General features: G+C 46.7%; 3 protein-coding genes across 4 annotated transcripts; 2 read left to right on the top strand and 1 right to left on the bottom strand.

Annotated features, from left to right (window-relative positions):
* The first annotated feature begins 1,016 nt into the window (after positions 1 to 1,016).
* Positions 1,017 to 3,626, top strand: LOC133911805 (uncharacterized). Of its 2 annotated transcripts, none has more exons than XM_062354219.1 (2): positions 1,017 to 1,173; positions 2,140 to 3,626. In XM_062354219.1, exon 2 carries the CDS (start codon positions 2,157 to 2,159, stop codon positions 3,372 to 3,374), a length of 1,218 nt encoding a protein of 405 aa, XP_062210203.1. In that variant the 5' UTR covers positions 1,017 to 1,173; positions 2,140 to 2,156; the 3' UTR covers positions 3,375 to 3,626. The 2 variants fall into 2 exon arrangements, with proteins under 2 accessions (XP_062210203.1, XP_062210204.1); XM_062354220.1 differs by having other exon boundaries at positions 1,062 to 1,173; positions 2,135 to 3,626.
* Positions 3,627 to 11,674: 8,048 nt separating this feature from the next.
* LOC133911804 (inactive FRIGIDA-like protein 2) lies at positions 11,675 to 15,971 on the top strand. The gene is made up of 3 exons (XM_062354218.1): positions 11,675 to 12,450; positions 14,834 to 15,006; positions 15,102 to 15,971. The coding sequence occupies exons 1-3, from the start codon at positions 11,787 to 11,789 to the stop codon at positions 15,807 to 15,809; spliced, it is 1,545 nt and encodes a 514-aa protein (XP_062210202.1). The 5' UTR covers positions 11,675 to 11,786; the 3' UTR covers positions 15,810 to 15,971.
* A 5,162-nt stretch (positions 15,972 to 21,133) lies between these two features.
* On the bottom strand, positions 21,134 to 23,896 carry LOC133910462 (uncharacterized). Its single transcript, XM_062352855.1, has 5 exons — positions 22,956 to 23,896; positions 21,993 to 22,152; positions 21,751 to 21,914; positions 21,353 to 21,623; positions 21,134 to 21,265 (listed from the first exon to the last, which is right to left on the bottom strand). The coding sequence occupies exons 1-5, from the start codon at positions 23,894 to 23,896 to the stop codon at positions 21,134 to 21,136; spliced, it is 1,668 nt and encodes a 555-aa protein (XP_062208839.1).
* Positions 23,897 to 24,461: the final 565 nt, after the last annotated feature.

Here is a 24,461-nt window from a genome sequence, read left to right as displayed (position 1 = left end):
CTTCAACAGAGATCCAGGACCAGAAGCAGCAAAGCAACACCTGCTATTCGGCACAAGCGGAACCTGAAACTTCATTTGCGATAGAAACCTTTGGTGAGTGTAACGTAAGGTTCGCGCTACTTTGTTGAAAATTTGAAATCAACTCGATGACTAAGCTTTGATGTCTTTCTGCAATCTGCATGCAAGGCTAGCATCCACTACAGTCATCGACGACTGCCAAAAGAAGTATTCCACAGATGCGGTTTCTAGAGGTGTTGACATTATCATTATCACCATGGATTGACGGCGCTGACTAGAGCATGACTAGTATCGTTGAGGGGCCTAAAAAATAAGCAGAAGAACTATGCCTTTTTTTTGTGAGAAAAAGAATATTGCTTAGATGATTGCACTAGTTGGGGTAGTTGCCGACTTGCCGTGCGGTGCCATTCGTGTTTCATGACGAAGTAAAAACACGTTCCCGTCGAGGAAAAATATGAATTCAAATTAAGCTACTTGCGTCCTAGCTTCTTCAGATTTTGAATCCATCACGAGAAATTGTGAATTTGGGCGGAACTGAGTTCTCACCGTAGCGGCCACCAAGGATTTTAATTTTACTTTACAATTTTTTCATTTACCAACGAAAAAAAATTCAAATTCATGAAATTTTGTTAAAATTTTAACCATTTTTTCCTCTGCTCTTTAGATCCCACATGTCAGTAAAAAAATTAAAATTAGATATTTCGTTCTACTTAAAATAAAAAAAGAGCGGACACAGTTGCGTGTTTGGAAAAAAAAAAGCAGGCACAATTTCGGAGACTTCGCCGTTGGACTGCTGGAGCTATGCAGCAGAAGATCCCGATCTCGGACTGGTGCATCCGCAGGCCGCAGCTGACTTTGGACCGTCCTCTACGCGGCCCTTCTCCACTCCACTGCCAATTCCACATTTTGTTATATAGAACCTCAGATGACTTGAAATGGCAAATCAGTCCTCCATCTGCCAGATTCGTTCGTACCAGCCAACAAGATGTAGTTTGGAAAAAATAGGATATTCTTTCTACAAAAAGTAGCGGCCCTTTTATTTAGTTCACCTTTCCCCTCCCGTTCCGCACGCAGCTGTGAAACGCTCCACAAATTCTCCCATAGCGCGACTCACCTCAGTTCACCACTTCACCCCGTTAATCCCCAGCGAAGAAGGTAATACCACCATTCTCCCCGTAATTTTGCAGTAGAGATTTGTTAACCCCGCTTTGCTATCGGCTCATGCTCTAATAGGCCACTAGTGTCTGTTCGGAGGCCAGACAGATTTTCATGCCTTGCGGTAGTTAGCTCTGTCGGTTCTTGACTCGGGAGTTTTTCTGGATCTTCCTGTTCCTGTTTGGGCAAGACGAAGTGCTAGAGGGCCCGTGTTGTTTTGGGTGCTGCTAGGGTCTTTGATTCTTGTAAGTTGAATTGAGCATGGCATTATGAATTGTGCCTAAATCTTAGTGTATGTACTATGTATTCCTCAATTTGTGCCCCGCTACTGTTCTGGCTATCGGTTTGCGTTTAAGCTTTGTGGTGATCCGGTCAAGTACCAAATTATATCCTTGATTCGAAGTATGTGAGCTGGAGATTGGGGTTTGTGTTGGGGTTACCAAATTCACGCCTTCAATTCACTTTCTGAATTCTGTAAGCCATAAATCTTGGCTTCCTGAAAAAGCTGCATTTTTTCATATTGTCAGATTTTGTGTGGACTGAACCTTGTTTCAATTCGTGTTCCCAGTTCTGCAATTGGGGATCTTTGAGCTAAAGTTCATTTCATTTAGATTATGGGTCAAATACTTTCTCCCTCGGTTACCTTCATGATCAGAAAGTAGCCAGGGGTTATTTCTATCTGCTTCAGCTATTTAGTTTTGAAATCTAAGTAGCAAGTAGTTCATTTTGCAATACACATGATTACATCTGTTCTCTAATCAATTACACATGATTACATCTACACATGATTACATCTTTTCTGTAACTGTGATCTAAATATTCCTCCGAATGTTAGGTCCATTTGTATTAGCCAAGGATTGAAACAATTTCTGTGTATCCAGCTTGACTATGGCTGCAATTTGCATTATTTGTTCAGACAACTTTGTTATGCTTTAGCACTGATTATTTCTTCGGTGCTTAGTGCAGTATCTCGCACACCTGCAATGGCAGCTTATCAAACTGACCTTGTATCTGAGCCACCAATTCTCAACACTGAGATTGTCACTCAGAAAGCCACCAAGTATGTTGCTGAGACTGACATCAAAGACAAATCCATAGGTTACTTGGATGTTTTTGTACACCAGGCACGAGATATCCACAACGTTTGCATCTACCACAAGCAGGATGTGTATGCAAAGCTGTGCCTCACAAGTGACCTGGATGTTTCATGCTCAACCAAGGTGATTAACGGTGGTGGGCGCAACCCAGTGTTTGACGAGAGCTTACGGCTCAATGTGCGGACTGTGGATACTTCACTCAAGTGCGAGATATGGATGTTGAGCAGGGTGAGGAACTACCTGGAGGATCAGCTCCTTGGCTTTGCCCATGTTCCTCTGGCAGATATTGTAATGGGTGATGGAAAGCACGTCCAGGAGTTCTCCTTGTCATCCACTGACCTATTCCACACACCAGCTGGATTTGTGCAGCTGTCCTTGTCATATATTGGTTGTTCCCCAGATGTAATCCTCATCTCATCACCCAATAAGTCGGTGTCAAGAGTGGACGAGTCTGGAGATGACAGTGTCGTTCCTTCTGAGCTTGAAAAGATTGAGTTCCCAGACTTAAATGTCGTTAATGAGAATCAAATTATGGTCTCAAAATATCTTGATATGGGGTGTTTGGACTCTGAGAATCCTATAAAAGCTGAGAATGGCAAGTTGTCCGGTGCAGCTGTGCCTGGTACTGGAACAGATAAACCGGAGGAATACCGGGATGAAAGCCCTCTAAGTTGTGTCTCAACTACAGGCTCCTCCATGGCACTTTCTTCTACACAACACTCAGTTTCTGAGCCGACTTCTGATCCATCGGAGACCACTGTTGAGGCATCTCCCACACAAAGCCAAAAAGAGAAAAACCAAGATGCTACAGATAGTGAGGTTGATTCTTCTGAGGCACCACTGAAGGATGAAGTTGTAAAGCCTGCCATCAGTATTAACCTTCAGCCGGAGCAGTCAGTTGTCCAGCAGGACATAGTTGACATGTACATGAAGAGCATGCAGCAGTTCACAGAATCTCTTGCAAAAATGAAGCTTCCATTGGACGTTGAGAATAGTAGTCCCTCAAATGATGACACCGACTCCATTACGACTGAGAAGCCATCCCCATCCCCATCCCCATCAAAGAATTCTAGGGTCTTCTATGGAAGCAGGGCCTTCTTCTAAGTTGCTGATGCCAGGCAGTGCAGTAGCTCATATATATACTGTTCAGGTTTGTCGGACAGTGCCTGGCATATATTGACATAATTTCTGTCGCAACAATATGCTGCTAGGACTCACTCCTGGTATTGCTAATAGTGTCATGCTTAGTTAAAAGATAGGAATTTCCGAATAATTTCATCTCAGAGTTGTAGATTCACCCTGTGTACCAGTACTTAACTACTTATGAATGAATAATGTCATGAAACTGATTCTGAACTTGAGTTTGTCTGGAAGGTTGTGAGAAATGCATTCGTTTCAGAAGGGCCTACAGCTTGTCCGTTTTCTCGGGATTTTGACTTGTTAAAAGCTAGTATCAGCTCTTCATGTCCTCTTGTCACTTTTATCCTGACATGAAATGATTTCATGAGGGAGCTGAGCCGTAGTGGTTCTTTGGGCTCCCTCTCAAGCCGGTGACTGGGTTCGATCCCCAGTGCTGGCACCGGGAGCCTCTTTGTAGCCTCCTATTCTGAAAAAAATGAAATGTTTTCAAGGTGAACCATATATTGCTTCTCGCCTTCTCAGGCATGGGAGAGGCAGGACCATGACACACGACGAACCGGCTAGTGGAGCTCTCTATTTCCATCAGATTTAAATGCATTTGGAAGTATTGGGAATCTGTGGACATTTCCCTGTCATTTTACAGTGAAATTCTGACTACAAGGTGCGAAGTGATAGCTTGATGTAGTCGGTTCTTGTTTTTTAGTGGCTTAGTTATGCATGTGACAAGAGTTGGTAAGAAACTGACCAATAATTTCTGTTGCTTCATACATGGTCTTTTCCAAAGGACACAACTAATGCCATGGTCTTCATACATGGCTTAGTTATGCTTGATCTTTTTTATCTCGTCGTCTAAATTACTGTGTAATATCGTAATTCCGTAGAGTCGTGGGTATCTTCTAACATTCCATCTCATGACTTACGCCACTGAGCAATCGATTGTTCTGAAGTTGTTTTTTTCTGAAAGAGAACTGAAGTTCGGTTGTCTCCAGATCCTTTGCTTCACTGAGCCTTCTTTGTATGGGCCAAAGACAATGCCCATCTATGTGGATGGGCTTAAATTTAGCTGAATTTTCCGAAGCATCCACGGGGAACAAGGTGGGATTTGGGCTCCCAAGCAAGGTACACGAGGAGTCGAGTTCTTGCTGGAATTAACCTCTCATGAGCTGCCAACAGCAATCAACCGGACCGATTTATGTTTATCAGATCGTGTGGTCTGTGCCTCTGGCCTCATGATTACGATTGTCCTAGTGAGTATTGAACTAATGTTTGAAGGTATTTGCAGTGCATATGAAACATGTGAAGCAACATGATGTGAGTATGAGCAAACAAATCAGAGACCTCGAATAGCCCTGCATGCTTGTATTCGATTAGCAGAAAGTACATCACAAGAATGCTCTGGCAGAACTGAACGAACATTCCGAACACCAGACAATAACATCTGAAACAAAAACATGGAGCAGGATGCCACATGAAGCCTGAAATGAGCTTGGAAAAATTCTGCACAGAAACCGTGGCATCTCGGTTTATTTCCTGTGAACCGATTGCGGCATGTCATGTCATCTTATCATCCTTCATTTGTGTTAACGTGATTATTTCTGTTATATCTCCATATAATTAGTTTTCATTCCAGGATTATCTCTTTCCTTGTATATCAGGATTTCCCTCCCTTATACCTTGTACATGACTATATATTAAAACCGAAGGCCGCCACGATTCGTGTGCTGTGCTTCCACAATTCTTACCTTCTACATTGTATCGGAGAGGTCAGTTCCCTCCCATGGGATCTACTGAACCGGCCACCGGCACGGGGACTCCTACCGCCTTCAGCCATGGCACCACCAGCGTCCTATCCAGCCAACTGGTGCCCATTCTCCCCTCCTCTCCCCTCGTGCCGGCTCTCTCCGTTGCCTCAATCAAATCACATGTTCCCGTGACTCTCTCCACCAAGGCCACCAAATACACCATGTGGTCCACGTACTTCAAGGCCATGGTGTGCAAGTTCGGTCTGCTCCCTCATATTGACCGCAACGCGCCGTTGAACCTCGCCGATCCGAGCTAGGCGCAGAAGGACTCCATCATTCGCACCTAGCACTATGGATTGATCTCGCAGGAGGTCCTCGATGTCACCCTCGAGGCGGATCAAACTGCACATGGTCTCTGGGTCCGCGTCTGTGACCTCTTCATCGACAACCAGAACACCCGAGCGATCTACCTCAACCACCAATTCCATTCCATGGTGTAAAGTGATCTCTCTATCGCTGCTTAGCGTCTCAAGCTCCAGGCAGACACCCTTTGTGACGTCAGTCATCCCATTCAAGATGGCGAACTCGTCCTCAACGCGCTCCGCAACATCGACCCTTGGCTCGAGCATGCGGCGTACATCATCTCCTTCACTCTCCCGCTCCCGTCTTTCAGTAAGGTTCGCTCGTTGCTCCTAATGCACAAGATGAACAACAACGTCAACAACGCGCCCCTTGCAGGCTCCATGTCGGTCCTCCTCGCCTCGACGGACTACAACGACAACTCCAGCTCCTATGGCTGTAGCACTGATCAGCACCACCGCGGGTCCTCCTCCGGTCGTTGTCGTGGCAAAAACTGTGGCTGCGACAATGGCAGCAGAAGCCGTGGCAGCGACAGCGAAAATTCAGCCACGAACCGTGCCTCTGCTCCAACCCAGGCAGCCAATCCTGGCGGTCCCACACTGCCCCCTAGCCCGTGGGTCTGCATATCTTCGTGGGGCTCACAATAGATGGTTGGTCCCACACGGCCTAGATAGGGCTATGGCTGGCCGCACCCTGGTGTCATCCTTCTCAGCGCTCGTTTGGCGCTCGCCCCAGCACAGGTCTACATGACGACACTTGCTCCCATGCTGACCTCCACGCCGTACTCCCAGGTGCAGCGGTGGGATCAAGCCTCCTGGATCGCTGCCCTCAATGCCATGCAAACTCCATCTTAGCATGGTTGGGTTCTCGATTCCAGTGCCACCACTCATATGGCCGCCGATGAGGGTACTCTTCACACTTCTGTTCCCTCAGATTCTCCCTCCTATGTAACCATCGGTAACGGTTCCTCCCTCCCAATCACTCCTTCGGGGCATGCTTCTCTCTCCTACCCTCCTTATTCCTTTCGCCTTAATAATGTGCTTGTTGTTCCTTTGATTGTCAAAAACTTTATATCTGTTCATCAATTCTCTTGTGATAATCTTTGTTCGATTGAATTTGATCCTCTTGGTTTCTCTATCAAGGATCTTCGCATGTGAACCGAGAGTCTTTGCTGCAATAGTGATGGTGATCTCTACACCTTTGGCACCACCACCACTCCTGCATCTCCCACCACCCATGTTGACCACCTCGGCTCCTTTTGACACATGGCATCGCCGTCTTGGTCATCCAGGTTGTGATGTTATCTCTATCCTTCAACGTTCAAGCATTATCTCATGTAATAAACATGTTCATTCCACATGCCATGCATGTTAGTCAGGCAAACATGTTTGGCTTCTTTTTGATCTGTCCACTTCTTTTAGTGTTGCTCCCTTTCAGCTGATCCACTGCGATCTATGGACATCACCTGTCATTAGCAATTCTGGTTACCAATACTATCTTATTATTGTTGATGATTTTTCTTATTATTTTTAGACTTTTCCCTTAAAGCGAAAGTATGATGTTCATGAGATGCTTTGTTCATTTCTGGCTTATGTGCACAACCAATTTAACCTCTCTATTGGTTGCATTCAGGTGGACAATAGTCGTGAATTTCTCAAACATGTGAATCCTGTCTTCCTCCATCAACATGGCACATTTCTCTGGCACTCTTGCCCCTACACATCTCAACAAAATGACAAGGCTGAACGTGCCATCTGTACCACAAACGACGTCATCCGCACTCTCCTACTTCAAGTACATGTGCCAACTTCCTTCTTGGCTGAAGCCATGGGCGCTGCCACCTACCTCCTCAACCGACGTCCCTCGGCTCCTCTCTACTTCATTTTCCCCTTCGAACGCTAATTCAGCTCACCACTCGACCTGCGGCATCTTCGAGTATTTGGGTGTCTCTGTTTCTCCAACACAGCTTCCACTTCCCCAAACAAGCTCTCTCCTCGGTTTACATCGTGCGTCTTTCTTGACTATCCACTCGCTCACTAAGCATATCGATGTTTCGATCCCTCCACTCGACGTATCATCATATCTCGACATGTCACATTTGATGAGTTGATTTTTTTTCCCTTTGCGCCATTTGCAACACCATCTTCTTCGCACTCCCTCAACCTCCTTTCTGATTTATGCATATCCACTAGCCTGCCCCTAGTGGCCACAAGCATCTTTTCTCCTGCAAGTTCCTCCACTGGTGGTGGTGCACTGGTCTATGGCACGATGGACCCTCCCGGTTCTATACCAAGGATGATCGGGCCTTCTACCTCGACCCTAGTCGGGCTCTCTAGTCCCGGGCTCCCTGGAGTGCCCCCGAGCGCTTCCTCGTCGCCACGCGAGGCACCGCGCTCCTCCTCGCCGCTACACACGACACCGCGTACCTCCTTGCCGACCTTCGACGTGGCCATGACCATACCTAGGTCTTCCACCTCGCCTGCGGATCTCGCGTCTGTGCCACGCGTGGCCTCCATCACGACTGCAGGACCGACGCTCGTGCCACGCATGGCCATGGTCACTCCCGTGGCCCCAACACCGCTCGCGGCACTGCCACCACCGGGGCCCCTCGTAGTTCCGTTGTCTCCTCCCATTCCACACGTGACATCAGCGACGCCTTCACCGTCTACGTCCCTGTTGCCCGGTCATCACATGATCACTCGTGGCAAAGCAGGGATTGTCAAGCCTATGGATCGCTTGAACCTCTCTGTGGTTCACACCTCTGTCGTGCCAATCCCATCCTCATACCGTGTTGCTCTCGCGCGCCCCAGTGGCGTCAAGCAATGACTGAGGAATATCAGGAACTCGTTGACAACCGTACTTGGACGCTTGTGCCTCGTCCTTCCAGTGTCAACATTGTCTCAGGGAAGTGGATTTTCAAGCACAAGTTCCACTCCGATGGATCCTTAGCTCGGTACAAGATGCGTTGGCTCGTGCGTGGTTACTCACAATGTCCGGGCATTGACTTCAACAAGACTTTTAGCCTCGTTGTGAAACCCGCAACAATTCACAATGTGCTGAGTATTGCCATCTCCAACTCCTAGCCCATCCATCAGCTTGATGTGAAGAACACCTTTCTTCATAGCACCCCCACTGAGACCGTTTACTATCAGCAACCCACCGGGTTCGAGGACACTTCTCGTCCTACTCACGTTTGTCGTATGCTGAAGTCTCTCTATGGTCTCGAGCAGGCTCCTCGTGTGTGGTACCAGCGATTTGCCTCGCATATTTGCACCCTGGGCTTCATGTCTTTGGCCTCTGATGCCTCGTTATTTGTGCTTCACGACGGCTCCTCACTCGCGTACATCCTTTTGTATGTTGATGATATTATTTTGACAACATCTTCCATGGAGCCTCCTCAACACATCACCAGGCGCCTACACCAGGAGTTTGCCATGATCGACATTGGTGACCTCCACTTCTTCCTTGACATCGATGTCTGTTGTTCTGTAGACGACCTGTTTCTCTCCCAAAGATAGTACACTGTCGACTTTCTCCAGCGCATAGACATGCCTGAGTGTCATTCGACGGCGACACCTGCTGACATGAAAGACAAGTTCTCCGCATCTGAAGGCGAGCCCGTCGCTAATTTGACTAAGTACCACAGTCTTGCTGGTGCCTTGCAATACCTCACCTTGATTCATCTGAATCTTGCTTAAGCTGTTCAGCAAGTTTGCCTCTACATACATGATCCGCGCGAACCTCACTTACACATGATCAAGCGCATGCTCTGATATCAAAGGATCATTGGATTATGGACTTCATCTTTCTATGTCGTCATCACTGACATCCCTCGTAGCGTATTCTGATGCTGACTGGGTTGGCTGCCAAGACTCTCATCGCTCTACTTCTGGCGATTGTGTCTACCTTGGTGACAATCTCGTCTCCTAGTCTTCTAAGCGACAAACCAGTATTTCTCGCTCTAGTGTCGAAGCTGAGTACCGCGCAGTTGCCCATGCCGTTGCTGAGTGTTGTTGGTTTTGTTAGCTATTGAAGGACATGCATCAACCCTTTCACAATGCCATTATCGTCTATTGCGACAATGTGAGCATTGTCTACATGATGTCGAACCCTGTCCATCATCATTGCACTAAGCACATTGAGATCAACATCCACTTTGTGCAGAAAAAGATGTCTCTTGGTCAGGTTCACGTACTGCACGTCCCCTCCAGTCATCAATTCGTAGACATTATGACTAAGGGCTTCCCATTCAGCTCTTTAAATAGTTTTGTTCCAGTCTGTGTATTCAGAAGCCTCACGCTTCGACTGCGAGAGGGGTGTTAATGTGATTATTTCTGTTATGGAGATATATCCCCGTATAGTTAGTTTCCATCCCAGGATTATCTATTTTCTTATATATCAGGATTTTTCTCAATTGTATCCTGTATATAGCTATATTGAAACCAAAGGCCGTCACGATTCGTGTGCTGTGCTTCCACCATTCTCGCCTTCTACAATTTGGCCTGCAGTGAAATCTGTGTGTGTCAGCATGAAGCTTTTTCTGTGGGCCTAGTAGGACGAATTTGCTGCCGACACTAAGCAACTCTACTGCAGTTTACCTCTAACTTGGCCGTCGTACTTGCCCCGGACCTTGAACTCTTCGTTCTTGAAGATGCGATTGATCAGAATGTCTGCAGAGTGGATACCTAAATTCAATTTGCAACGCGTAAGCATAGCAACTCTGCATTCGAAAACAACATCATACGCAAGATGAGAAAACTGAGTTCAGACCTGCAAGGTCCGCTCCATGGAGGTATCCATTGTAGTGCTCGCTGGTGTGCTCCTCACCGAGTCACCGGTGAAGTAGACCCTCCCAACCGGCGCCTTTGATAGCAGAAACCACAGAATTAGCACACGGTTAATTCGATCGATGCAGATAACTGAGATTTGGTCAAGTTGTACGTGTAATTACCCTGAGTTGGTGGTATTTGTAGCGGTTGACGCCGATGGGCCAATTGGAGTAGGATCCTTTGAAGCGGTTAGACCACCACCTCGGCACGTAGATGTCGGTCGCGTCCGGCACGTGCACGTCGGGGAACGTCTTGCGCAGCGCCCCCAAGGCCTCCGCCATGGTCTTGTCGTTGTCCGGCTGCTGCTCTCCGCCGGAATTCGTCGTCGGTGACCGTCACCAGCAGGACTTTGGCGCCCGGGTACTCCTCCTCGAACGACTGCCACATCGCGTAGTAGCCTCGCCAGGTGCCGCGTAGACGAAGAACTGCTTGCCAATGTACTCTTTTTTTTATTATTTCTCTCAGCAGAGCATTTTTGGATCTTTTGATTTTTTCACTTTACTACGTGATTTTACAAAACAAACATGTTTGGAAATACAAAATTGATTTCGTTGTGAAATTGACAAAATCGTAAAGTGGTTTATCATTCCATATGACGATATGTATGACATGATAATATGTTGTTTGACATGGTTATGGTGGTATAATTATAGAAGATGTGCATACAACAATGATGCTTGTGGTAGTATGATGATATTTGTGTTTTTGTTTTGTACAACATGCTTGGATGAGTGATGTTGTGTGGATTAATGTTGAATCAGGTTTATGAAAGTTGTGTTTAAAAGTTGCTGGTTTTGTTCACGTGCAGGTGAGACTGATTTCACTCATTTGAACTCATTTGTTACGTCATGTAATAATTGGGTTGTACGATTTAGAAAGTAAATTTTATAAGATTTTGTACTATAAAAGACTTTCTTTTCTGTAATGACATATGTTCTTACTTTTTTCTCTCCAAACCAGCCATTAAATCACATGATAAATAACGTGATAATGTCTCACGAGAATCTTACTTAGATAAGATCTTCTAAAATTTACTTTCCACAATTTAGGCCCCCATTATCGGAGATAATTGCAGCAACCTGTAAGGCTCGGAGACGTCCTGGCGTGAGCATCAGATTCCACTTGTTCTCCATTTTGGCCATTTGGATGTGCTAAACACGCTAAGCTGTTGCAACTCCTCGGCGTGCGCCGGCCGGAAAGGTGTGTAGCGATCGAGATGAGAAGAGATAGTGGGCCTTTTTACACTATCATGGGCTAGATTTCAGACTGAAATTTTCAGTTGGCTCGTCTCGGGATAGTGGGCCTTTACACGGGATGGAGTTTTACTTAACACGGGCCTCTTCTCCGCCTGCCTTCTTCGTTTCTACCTTTCAGGCTCGGGCCGTTCCGACGCTCTCAACCACCATCGCCGCACGCACCCCGATAGGGTTTCCGTCGCCGGGGCCATGGCCGACGCGGCGCCGTCCATCCCCGCCGCGATAGCCTCCCTCCAGACCTACTCCACCGCCCTCTCCGCCTTCACCGCCGCGTGGCGCGCCGTCGAATCCGACGCAGTCGGTCTCGACTCCACCCTCGCCTCCCGCCTCGCCGGCTTCTCCAAGCTCGAGCTGCTGTGCTCCGCGATGGACGGCTCCGGCCTCCGCGGGTACCTCACCGAGCACAGGGACGAGCTTAGGGAGCCCGCGCACGACCTCGACGCCGCCCTCCTGGTGGCGCCCGACCCGGGGCTCCTGGTCCTCTCCGCGGCCGCGGGGTTCTGCCGCGCGCCGCCGGAGGAGGCCAAGAGCGGCGGTGACGTCAAGGTGTCCTGCCGGATGCTCATCGGCCTGCTCGACCGGCTGCGCGCGATTGGGGTGAAGCCGTCGCCGGAGGCGCGCGAGGAGGCCAGAGCTGTCGCGGCGGACTGGAAGCGAGGCAAGCGGATCGGGACGGAGGTGATGTTTAAGCAGGAGACGTTCGCCTTCCTGCTTCTCGTCGGGGTGTTTAGGCTGGTGGATGATGTTGGCGGCGCCGGCGAGGTGCTCGATCTTATCGTGTCGATCGCGAGCCGGGAGCGCGCCGTTGATGCGTTCGTCAGCCTTGGGCTCGATCTCCACGAGCACATGCCAGGTAAGCCACATGTTACTCTGTTTACAATAATTCGTTGGTTTCATTGCTTATATGAAATGTTAGGCTCTAGCATTGTTTATGTGAAGAGTTGCGCAACAAAGTTGGATAGTCACTCGTCTGGCCTGAAGATTCAGGATGGTGCTGATAGTGATAGTTGGTTACGTGTTGGCTGCAGTGATCAGTGTCTTGATTTGTTATCATCCTTACTCTTTAGTGCCTGTTTGATAGAGTCTGCTTCTGTATTTTCAGCTCCTAGAGCTGGCACTCAAAGTGTTCAGTTGGCAGGTTGGTTCCGAAACAATGGAAGAGAGGTTTCCAGGCATATGGACCGTGCTTGCCCCATTTCTATTTATATTTGTAACTTATTCCTTTATATTTTTAAGCTAATTTCAGACTTTTCTTTTACAGTTACAGAATATAAATATCTTAGGACCGAGTTAAATTGAAATGCGGTACTATATGAATGCATTTGAATTATGCAAGCTGACACCACAGGATTGACAAGTTTGATTCTTTAGCGGTGAATTAAAACTGGCATAGAATTGTTCAAAGGATAAATGAGTGCTTTCATATAAGTTGCATAGAAGTGTTGAAAGGATAATTGAGTGATGACAGAAGGTCACAAAATATCCCAACTATTGGGTTGACCAATGTCCACATTGAACAACAGCCCTTACAATGTAATCATGGAATCTATCCAGAGACCTATCACTCTCCGTGTTTTGAAAAGAGCTAGGTGCTAGGCAGGTGGTTGTATGCTGCCTAGGGTGTCTAGGCAGCGACTCATAGGTGAGAAGCGAAGCATGGGGATGAAAGGAACAAGTGCGGAGGGGGGGGGGGGGGACCTTGCAGTGCTACCTGCCTGCAGAAACAGCATGAAAGGGAAGAAGCGGCCGTGTGAGGGTTTGATGTTGTAGGAATTCTAATTTCTTGGCCTACTAGGCCCACTCGGCCCAAGAAGAAGAAATTCTAAACCACAAGGAGGCCTATGGTAGTTCTTCAATAAGCTAGTGTCCTTTGGTATTATTACTAAAAATCTTTATGATGGGCAACTATGACTAATAGGGCTTAATTGGCCAAATGAATTTAGTAGATGCAAAAGACCTCTTTTTCTTGGACCAATAGAAGGCGGCTAAAATGTCTTGTTTTAACGACTATAGGGAGTATTTCTCAGGATCGATCAGATGTGTCAACTGAACATACAAGTGATAGGTCAATGGATAAGTTCGTGATGACCTTGCAAGGGTCCTATTCCTCAAGATGAAAAATCCAATAGTAAGGATATTTTCTGCTCTTTGGTTAACACTCAATTATCTTTTGAATAATTATATATACTTCCTTGGTAGAACTCATTCATGCTTGGAACAATTCAATGGGAGACTCATTAGTGTTACCTGGACACGGATACGGGTGTCGGAATCCGACTCGGACTCGGGTGCCCGATTTGGTAAAGAAAATTTGGACACGCGAAATATAACTCGGAATCCGACACGGGTGTCGGAATCCGACTCGGATTCGGGGTGTCCGATTCGGGAAATAAATTTGGACACGGGTGTCCAGGTAAATTGCTAAATAGCGTGAAAGGTAAATTTCTTCTTCTTGGGCCGATAGGGATGTATAGCGTGGGCCGAAGGAACAACGTTCAGTTTGACTCTATTGGATAGCTAAATTGTTCCTCTTGGCCTACTTTTTGTGGATTAACTGTTGTTCATACTTCATATCACACACTACTGCAAGTTTCATTAGCTAAATTGCTAAATAATGTCCCCTAGTTGTATTGTTAGTTTTTGAAGACTCTTGATTCATTTGAATAAATTGAGTTTGGTTTATTTTCAAGATTACGATGCCACCCTTGTAAAATGTACCATCTAACGGGATTGATTAGCAAATAGCCATGCTATCGTTCCTACTTCTGATGTAACTATGTTGTCGGTATGTTCTATACAAATTTGCAAATTATTTCTCTTTATCATAGCTTCCTAGATGCTGCCAAATTCTTTCTGTTATTAGCAATCATGTTACTCTTATTTTGTTCTCACACGTCTTGTTTGGTAATATATTTCCCCATCTGTTCTGTAACTAGTGTTGCACCGTTGCTTGTTTAATCCTTCTGGGGCATGTTTGTGTTTTAACTGTGTGTGCTTCTTTATGAATTGGTTCTTTGTGTTGTTTCTTTCCATTGATTTTCCCACTTCCATAGATTGAATCTTTTGTATTTGTAGTGTAGGCAGATTTTTGCCTGTTTTTCAGGAGTAAGTCAACATCTTCGACAGCTCTGCTTACCATCGAACGATGACATGAGCATAATGGCCTTTTCTATTTTTTGGCTTATGCTGTGCATTTGTTCACATTACCTTAAGATGAAGCTTTTTCTTTGGACCAGTTCTCATTCAGAAAATGATACAAAAAGGCAAACAGCTAGAGGCGGTCAAATTCATTCAAGCTCTTAATTTAGTGCAAAAATATCCTTTGTTGCCTGTTCTGCGGTCGTACATTAATGATGCTGCATTAGCTGGGAAGATGATCCGCATCAGGGGAGATGGTCTTGCTTCTCATGTACATCTCTGCTGCTGTATTATTTGCTATGAACATTAATTGTTAAAGTTACAGAGACTGTTCTTATTTCTTAAGTTATCTTGGCACTTTCGCAGAATGCAGCTGATGCAAAAGAGCGTATGCTGCTCGGAACATTGCAGAAGTTCATTAAGGAACAGAATCTTGAAGAACTGCCTATTTTGGAAGAAGCTAACAAGCGAATGGCACAGTTGGAGCAGCAAAAAGCTGAGAGAAAGCGAGCTGCTGCCGCAGCAACAGCAGCTGCTCAAAAAGTTAGTAAGAACATTGAGCAGCAGCAGAAGCAGCTACAACAGCTGATGCAGCCTGCTAAGCGACCAAAACCAGAGAATGTGGTGCAAGGTTCTTCAGGCCAGAACATCCATTCAGCTGGAACCCGTAGCCAACAAATTACACCAAGGCAGAGCATCCACGCAGCTGGAGTGCCAAATCAGTATCAAGCTTCTTTAACCCAGAATGCACTGCCTGCAACCACTCAGATTTTGCAGCTAGATGCTGGGAGCCATCGTCCAGTTGGCATCCAAAGTCAGGTCCCGGTTGTGCCTGTTGTTCCGACTCGGTATGGTGGCTTGGCAGATTATTACGGAGTGACGTCATCCAGGCCATATAGGTCCGGCTCTCTAGCTACTGGACCAAGTGCTCTGAATGTTCCAAGTGCGCGAGCATCGTCAAGGTCAAAGCTCTATTCAGAAGATCCCCTCGCGGTTGTCTCCCGATCATCAGATAAGAAGGGTTCATCTTACAGCTATTCTTTGTCAAATATGTCGACGTATGATCCTAAATGAATAGGATTTGCTTTGCCTACCGCTGAACTAACCTTGAAAGTTTGGATTTGATGCCGAGCTCTGCCCCCTTTGTAAATGATAAATATTCATTGTAGAATACCAAGGTCCTGTTTGAAGCAAAGGAAATGGAGCTGAATCTTATAGGAAAACATTTCCTACGAAGTCCAATGAATTTTGTAGGAGTTCTAACACATATCCCGACAGATAGTGGCAGAGCTAGAATTTTGGTGTTGGGCAGGCACTGTAACCTTCCATAAAACTGCAAAATCAATATATAAGTGAAATTTTCTAAAAGTACTATCTTCATTTCAAAATATAGGGTATATTAGGATTTGGAAAAGTCAAACTTTATAAATTTTGATTAACAATTAGTCAAATTATTTACATGTTTAATGTTAAAAAATTGTATCAATAGATTTGTATTTCATTGATCTTTTAATACGATATATATTTTATTAGCAATTTATAATATATTGTAAGGTTACGTTTGGATCTCGGAATTGGGCCCAGAATTCTTGAATTGGAATTGAGCCTAATTCTTGATTTGGAATTGGGTGTTTGGTTCATTTTACTGTACATAATTGAATTGTCGATCAAAATCCATAGAATTCACCCATTACATCACCCGATTCCGTGGCTCCCCCTTCGGAAATGTGCAGAATTGTCCCCTTGGTTGACCGTGACTCGATCTCGTGCTCCACCCGCTCCCCGTAGATCCGTCGCCGTCATGACTCGAGCCCGTGCTTCGCCTCGTCCCGTGCTTGTCTCTCTCCCCCGCCGTTGCGTCCCACTAGAAGTTGCAGAGACCCGCCTCCTCCGTGTGCGACGGCGACACTGCAAATGGGTGAGCTTGAGCCACGCAAGGGAAGGATGTATCCAGGCTCGCCCCCTCGGTAATCCTCGCCGACCACAAGTTCACACACGCTCCTCAATTACGCCGCTGTTGCGAATGTTGGCTCCAGAACCCGTCTACTGCTTCTGCTCCTCCTTGCGGCCGCCTACGGCTGCGGCCTGTTGATGGAAGCCAGTCTCAGAGGAATAGGAAGCTTGTTGATGGAAGCCAGTCTCAGAGAAGCCATCGAAGCTATTCATTTGATGATTGTATGTTACTGCCTTTTATATTTGGGTACTTGTTCTTATATTAGCATTCACTGATTCAGTGAGATTGAAGTCCTGTTTTTCTGTTGTCAATCGTCGTAGGAAAGCCTGCTCGAGCCAATGGTCACATCTTCAATGTTGGGAATACAAACAATGAAGTTACTATTAGATTCCATTCTGTGAAACCCTGCAAGGGATTATCCATATATGTGACAGAGTTGATGTATTCCATTGTACTTTGGTTGCTCCTCATGTGTCATTCTTCCGAATTGTCTCGTTGGTGAGAGCTGTTATTGTTCAGTGTAGATGATTGCTCAATGAAATTACATGTTGGAAGTTATGTTGATTGTGAGCTCAATCTGGGTGAGTTTATTGTATAAATTTAATTCCTCTGCTTAGTTTATTCATAGTAGGGTAATGGTATGACTGATGTGGAAGCTGTAAGCTCTGGTGGTTTCACTGGGTGACATGATGCCAAATTTAAAGATTTTGATAAATTGACATCCTTTTGTCAGTATTTTATGTACACCTACCAATATGAACTGAGCTGAATGAGGCTTATCATTTTTCATGGCGGAAGTTTCTGAGACCCAGAGGGTGTCGTGAATGTTAGTTTACATGTTAAGTATTGTCTGCTGATGCTAGAGAATTCAATAGAGGAAGCAGACAATTCCGAAAAGGTGGATCCAAACAAATTCAGGAATTGAATTGCATCTAGATTCCATCAGCAAATTCAGCTTGCAACCAAACAACAGGATTAAAATTACAGCCTAATTCCAATTCCCCAGGAAATAGAATTTCTGGTCAAATTCCAGAAAACCAATTCAATTCCAGAAACAAAACGGAGCCTATGAAAAATTAATGATCAAAGTATACTTTCAATGATTTTTTAAAATCCTAATACGCCCTATAAAAAGAAATGGAGGGAGTACAATACAAATGTATTAAAAAAATATCTTATAATATCACAAATTCAACAAATAAGTTCAATTTTTACAAAAATTACGATATAGATTGTTCAAACATAAAATAAGATCTTATATAAATAAGATATTACAATACTACTCTAGATTCTTCACTTTGTGCTTTCTCATAGCCATAAAAGTTTCAATTATACCATCATCACTTACTTTGAAGAAAATATTCCACTCAATAAATGTGATTAAGCCAAATAACGGTTCAAAGTTTGGCACAAGTCACACGGTCTAATTTCTAATGTTCTGTAGATTAAGTATCATATAGTAATCTAAATAATAAAGGAAAGCATCTGTCAACAAATATTGAAATAAGGTCAAGATCCATCAATCCCAACAACAATAAATAGTACTATATCGTGCAATACATATACTCCAGCTGCTAGCTAGTACCGTAACCACTTCACTTCCTATCTCTTTTCCTTTTTTTAGACAAAGATCAAAGCTAAGGATCCTCATTTGCTAAACCAATTAATAAATTACCTGTCCTGCAGCACGCCTCCCCGCTTAAGCGGTTGGCATCACCGCCCACCGTGCGCTACTCGTCACGTGTCTACCTGCTGCTGTTAGGGTTAGAATCTGAGAGGATCGACCGATTGGGAGTAGTCAAGAACGACAAGAGGGAGGCAAATCGATCGACGCCGATGCGTATAACGCATGTATTACATCATGAAATGTAGGGAACAACGGTGTGGGCTTTTCTTTTCTTTTTGTTCCTCTTATCTAATGGGCTTAATTAGTAAACAATGAGCCAAAACTCGGTAGTTCTGGCTATAGGTCTAGCTAATTGGACTACCTTGTGGCTCCGCCACTATATCCCGATGATATGAAAAATGTCTCTTTATGTTATTCTTTTTTATTAAATTCCTGTGTTTTCTTTGTGTTCCATACAAATGGTCATTTCAGCAGCTGGCCGTTTACGTTTTGAGTCTTTGTTCTTCACTTGTATCCAGATGAAATTCTGATGTATTTCCTAGTTGTTTCGAAGAAAGGGCCAGAATGCTTGTTGCCGATTCTTTTTGCGGGGCATTCTGCATGCAACGAAATTTGCATGAGTCACTGCGCATGGGTCCCCGCTGAAACGGCGATGTTGTTGTTCGATTCACTTGTCAGATACGAGAAACAAACGCACGAGTAATTGCGGTCTGTTTGTTATCGTTAACAGATTATAGCATTAGATCCGCGATTGCAATGGGGTCCATGTCGTGGTGGATTTCCAACTAGACATTGCATTCTGGCTGGAATTACGAACAGGGCGATTTCTACTTCGCCGGTAGTTTGTTAGGCCATTAGCCATCGCTTGGCCATCTCACCACAACGGACACTTCTCCATTTCCCTGGCATTTTAAATTGAGGGGAAGTTTTGTCTATTATTATCTTTTCCACCTTTTTTTCAAAAAGAAAGTATAATGCAGCTAGGGAAGCATATAAATTTTGTTTTATAAAAACAAATTGTTCATATTTGACTGTTTCTAGTGTAGCAACCAAACGATGGAAAACGAGGCCACGAAGGAGAAGACGTCTCCAGGATTTCATTACGTGTTGGAGTGAGGACTCGAACTCGAGCTGGTTAGGTGGAACTTTTCTCCCCCAAATAATGTTTATTCCTCATTTGAAATTGTGAAACTACAACGGAATTCAGTTCCTGACTTTCCTAACGGATCATGAAAAGCAACCTGAAGTCTAGAGTAGAAAAGTAAAAACTCCATGCGAACTCGCGCGTCAGCCGCCGCTCAATCTCCCCGGCGGGTGAACATCCTCCTGACGACCCTGACGGTCTGCTTCGCGTGCGTCTGCTCCAGAACCGTCTCCGGCAGCTGCTCGATCCGCCGCGCCAACTCGCGCGCCGGCCCCTGATCCAGATATTCCTGCACCGCGCCGTGAGATTAGAGACGCCAAGATCAAAACACCAAACCCATGCATGCGCAAGCAAGTGGACACTCGTGGCCGAACGAAACGACGCAAGTGCACTTACGTCCTTGGCGGCGCTCTGCAGGAACTTCCGGAGGACGCAGCTGCCGTACTCGTCCTGGACCAGCTCGGCGATCTCGTGGTCGCGCAGCGCGGCGAACGTGGCGGCCACGAGCTCACGGTCCAGGGGCGTCGGGCATTTGAGAATGCAGGACTCGACGGCGTAGCTGCCGAGCCAGTGCGTGGAGTAGGCCACGAGGTTCCGCATGACGTCGTGGAGGATCTCCTGGTCAACGCCGTAGTCCTTGATGCGCCGGATCAGAGAACGGAGGGCTGTGCCATCGGCGTCCAAGTCGCCGAGTATGGCACCGGCCACCGGCTGGCTCGAGCTGCTCGATCGTGAGGAAGAGGAGCTGCCGAGTCGCAGCGCAGAGGCCGAGCGACGAAAGGAGTCGGCGGCGTGATTAGGATGCATTGTGTGTTGTTGAGAAATTGAAGGGAGTGTGCGTGGGGTGCAGTTATATATAGTGAGACTTAGATGGCCTGGGCCGCCATTTCATTCGTAGGATTATTCGGCGAAACCGTTATAATTTGTAGTGTTGATCCCATGCATACTTGTGTATGCAGGAAAGGTTACGTCGAAGTTAAAAAAAATTGATTTACCTACTGTGATCAATGTAGAACCGTGACCTATAACCATACAGATAACATCACTGCGAAAAACTTGCAAAGACGAATCTAGGAAGCACGTTGTTTGAAGTACGAAAGAATCTAGCACGAACAAGAATCAGGTTCGCATGGGTCTTGGGCCTTTGGATTATCGGATGGCAAACGGATGTGCCCACTGCCCAGCATAGCCAACAATATATATAGTATATATAATAGTTGTACATGCCACTAGTAAATAGTATAATAGTCAATTTCTTTAATAGTATAATTATAACACTATCTACAAAAATAATGTAAGCCCACATGCAAAAGAAAACAATATTATTGTATTTAGTGAGGAGACTACCTACTGTAATCAATAACTACCTGTGACACCCCTTATAACTAACGGCAATGGACTGTTGGAGACGCCTTATTGTGAAATCAAAGCCATACAAAAGCAGTAATCCCATGACAGCTTAATTGCACCTGGAAAACAGTAAAACACATGCTAGGACAACCCAAAACGCACGGACCTCGCCTAATGAACAAACCAACAGATAAGCTGAGTGAACACGTACATGACAGACAGACAAACACCTCAGAGGCCTGATCCTAGTACTACCTACAGTCGCAGGAACGTACTTACACGCATCGTTGTGCGCGTGAACAGAATCACAGAACAAAGATCCGCTAGTAGCGCGGCTGCCTGGGGAACAGCTTCTTGACGACCCGCATCACCCGCTGCGCGTGCATCTCGCGCTGGACCGCCGCCGGCAGCTTCTCGATCCGCCGCGCCAGCGCCGTCGTCTGCTCTGGGAAGTACTGCATTATTATTGCCGATCAAAACGGCAGTCAGCTAAGACAGTTAATCGAGCGCGCATTGAATTGATTAACGTGACTACCGCTTACGTCCTTGCCGGTGGCGAGCAGCTTGTGCACGACGTAGTTGGAGTAGCCGCCCTGCACCAGCTCGGCGAGCTGGTCGTTGCGCAGGCCCAGGAAAGCGGCGAGCACGCGCTGCGCCGGCGCTAGCGACAGCGTCCGGAGGAAGCAGGCCTCCACCACGTAGCTCCCGAACTGGTCCGCGGACAGGCTCGCGACGTCCTCCGCGACGCGCTCGGCGATGCGGTCAGTGAGAAGCTCGCTGCCGCACTCGAGGGCTCCCTGCAAGAAGTAGTTGCTGCGGCACGCGGTCAGAGGATCGAGTTCTTGTTAGTTTCAACGTCACCTTGAGAACGTTCAAAATCACGACTTCACGAGACGAATCATCGTAGGATGAGGATTGTAAGTGTATGCTCAGGTCGTACCTGTATTCGCCCCGCGCAATCTCGCTGGTGCGGCTCAAGATGATCTCCTCGAGAAGGCGGAGCTCGTCTTTTTGCGCATTCCTGAAGCATTCTGCCAGGCATCTTGACCCAGACGCCGACGAGAGCATCTCGTCGATGTTGATGATGGCGAACCGGATCATAATCTAACAGAAAGTTAATCGGCAAAAGTAAGCTCTGTCAAGCATGTGGACAATCAACTGTTGGTGACCTGTGATGCATACCGAGCAATTCTCATAGGGCATCGTGGTGAAGCAATGGTGAAGCAGCTCCGCGCCTTTGCTGTGTTCCATCAGGCGTTCACGGAGCAGCCAGACGATGAGCGGCAAGCAAAGTTGCTGGTGCAGCGCCACCGCCCTGATGAGCTCCTCTAGAGCTGTCACCCTGCGCCGTGTAAGCAACAGAAGCAAGGTAGAAAAATTAGAATGTGTTCGAATCTATGTAGTGTGAGTACATTGTACTCTTGTATCTCTCTGTCTCGATTGGAATATCTGTATAAGTGAACATGTGAATCGCTCCGCTAAATTACTTGTGATCAAACAAAGGGCGGTGAGATAGAAGTGAAATTGAAGGGGATTGTTTTTTCAGACGCTTGTTTTTATTTTTTGTTTCAGAGGACGGTTGTGAGTCATTGGATAGGCATTTAACGGCTCACAACCTTTTTTCAACCTCTTGTGCACCTCCGCTCGCCTACAACTTTCTTTAACTGATGCCGGCTCGCTCCTCCATCTCCTTCCCACCTCTAACCATCTCCGACAACGGCCCCGCCGTCGGATCCACGGCCTCCATCCCTCCCCCACTTGTTTTTGTGCTCCTCCACCCCACCCTAGCCCATCGGCTGTCCTTCGCCGCCGGCGGCTAGTGGCACTCCTGCGTCAGTCTCCGGGTCGACCTACTTCCCCAGGCCTCCTTTTAAGTCCGACAGCCATAGAAGACTCTAAATCTCAAATCCCAAAACTCCTAACCCTAACCCCTCCGCCGGCCGCCCGTATTCATCGCCTGATCTCACCTTCTAAATTTAAAGTGTATGAAATTTAGAAGGTGTGAAAATTAAAACTTCAAATGTTGTACAATTTTTTTTGCAAAATCTATGGAGGAATTTTATTTTTCCGTGCAATTTTGAACTACCAAAGCAAGAGCTTGATCAGAAAAGCTCGTACTCGATTATTTCGAGTACACGAACGTACCCGTGGTTGTACTTCACGACGTGCATCAGAAAGCCCGTGCCTTTGCACACGGCCTGGACGATGCCCTGGAGCTCGTCGAGCCGCCCCTCACAGGCGCGAAGCAGCGCGAGGAACACAGCGTGCCCCTCGCCGCACCCTATGACGCTGCGCACGGTGCGCTTGACCCCTGCGAGCACGCTCAGGCGCACCTCCTCGCCGCCCTCCATGAGCAGGCGGACAACGTGACCCGCGGTCTCAGGGAACATCACAAGCTCGGGTTCCATCGGGCGGCGGAGCAAGCGCGATCTGACCTCCTCCAGCGTCGGCCGGCGGCGAACCGCCGGCGTGTGAATCCACGATCGGTAGTCCATCTGGTTAGGGCGCAGCGCGCTCAGAAGGGCGGAGGCGTACGGGTCGAGGCTGGCGTGGTGATCCCATGCCGGGAAGGGGGCGCCGAGCTGAGGAGCGCTGGGCGTAGGCTGGCAATGGTTGGTGCTGGAGCTCGGCATTGACGACCAGTGCGATACGGAGGGGTGGGAGGGGCCAATGGGGCTGTAGTGTCCGGCCCAGGCGTTCAGCTTCGCCGACACCGACGGGAACGGCGCGGTGGGGGTGTTGAAGCGCGGGCTGTGCGCGCCATAGTGCGAGGCGTAGAAACTGTTAGGGCTGCTGGAGCCGAAGGGCGAGACGTACCCAGCGCCCGTGGAGCTCTCGCCCACGCCGTAGCTCTGCGGCTGCGGCTGAGGCCAGTACTGCCGCACCTCCTGGAGCTGTTGCAGCAGCTGCTGCGCGTCGGCCCTCGCAGTCGGCACGGGCACCTTTGGTGGCTGGGGCTGGGGCGGTCGCAGCGAGGTCGGCGCCGGACAGCGCTGCTGCTTTAGCGGCGAGGAGGAGCCGTTGAGCCGCATCGCTTGGAGGTAGGCCTCGAGGTCGGCGGCGGCGCTCTGCTTGGTCGTATCCATGGCGATCGGGGCGTCGAGTTTGAATCGGCGTTGCGGATCTTGAATCGAGGCGTGTGTGGGCGCGCTTTGATTATATAGACCGGACTCTTGGAACGCATGCAAAGCAGAGTCCGACTCGAAGGCGAGGCGTGAGTAGGTTTCAACTTATAGATGGTTACGGCTTAAAAATTATGGTAATTGAGCTTACCGCCTCTGCATCGATAATAAAAATCGATGATTTTAAAATTTGAATTTAAAAAGTTTTAAAAATAAAATAAAAATTCTAAAAAATCAGAGACAATTATAAGACTTTTAATAAAAATTTTAAAGAAATAATGTCGTTTGCATCATATTCTATAGAGAAAGTTTAAAAAAAGGAAAAAAGTTGAAGCGTACCTCTCATTTATTAACTTAGGTTAAGAAAAAGCTTAATATATAAACATATTTTTTTATATCTTAAGAGGATCTTTAAAATTGGTTTCACTTCATTTAGAGTTTTATTAATTTCTCTATAATTTTTACAAATTATACAAGTATAGAGTGAATATATTAAGAAACAACACTGTAATTAACCTTTTTATGTCTA

This window comes from Phragmites australis, chromosome 3, assembly GCF_958298935.1.
Source record: "Phragmites australis chromosome 3, lpPhrAust1.1, whole genome shotgun sequence".
Classification (NCBI taxonomy): domain Eukaryota; kingdom Viridiplantae; phylum Streptophyta; class Magnoliopsida; order Poales; family Poaceae; genus Phragmites; species Phragmites australis.
The sequence above is the reverse complement of the archived record's forward strand: the minus strand, read 5'-3'. Positions and strand labels throughout refer to the sequence as shown.

Bases quoted from the DNA above. Each gene is read 5' to 3' on its own strand.
- LOC133911805 (XM_062354219.1), top strand. From the start codon at position 2,157: ATGGCAGCTTATCAAACTGACCTTGTATCTGAGCCACCAATTCTCAAC.
- LOC133911804 (XM_062354218.1), top strand. From the start codon at position 11,787: ATGGCCGACGCGGCGCCGTCCATCCCCGCCGCGATAGCCTCCCTCCAG. The intron at 12,451-14,833 runs GTAAGCCACATG...TCTTTGGACCAG, and splicing joins TCTCCACGAGCACATGCCAG to TTCTCATTCAGAAAATGATA. The intron at 15,007-15,101 runs GTACATCTCTGC...GCACTTTCGCAG, and splicing joins GAGATGGTCTTGCTTCTCAT to AATGCAGCTGATGCAAAAGA.
- LOC133910462 (XM_062352855.1), bottom strand. From the start codon at position 23,896: ATGGATACGACCAAGCAGAGCGCCGCCGCCGACCTCGAGGCCTACCTC. The intron at 21,915-21,992 runs GTATGCATCACA...ACTTTCTGTTAG, and splicing joins TGCCCTATGAGAATTGCTCG to ATTATGATCCGGTTCGCCAT. The intron at 21,624-21,750 runs GTACGACCTGAG...CGCGTGCCGCAG, and splicing joins ATTGCGCGGGGCGAATACAG to CAACTACTTCTTGCAGGGAG.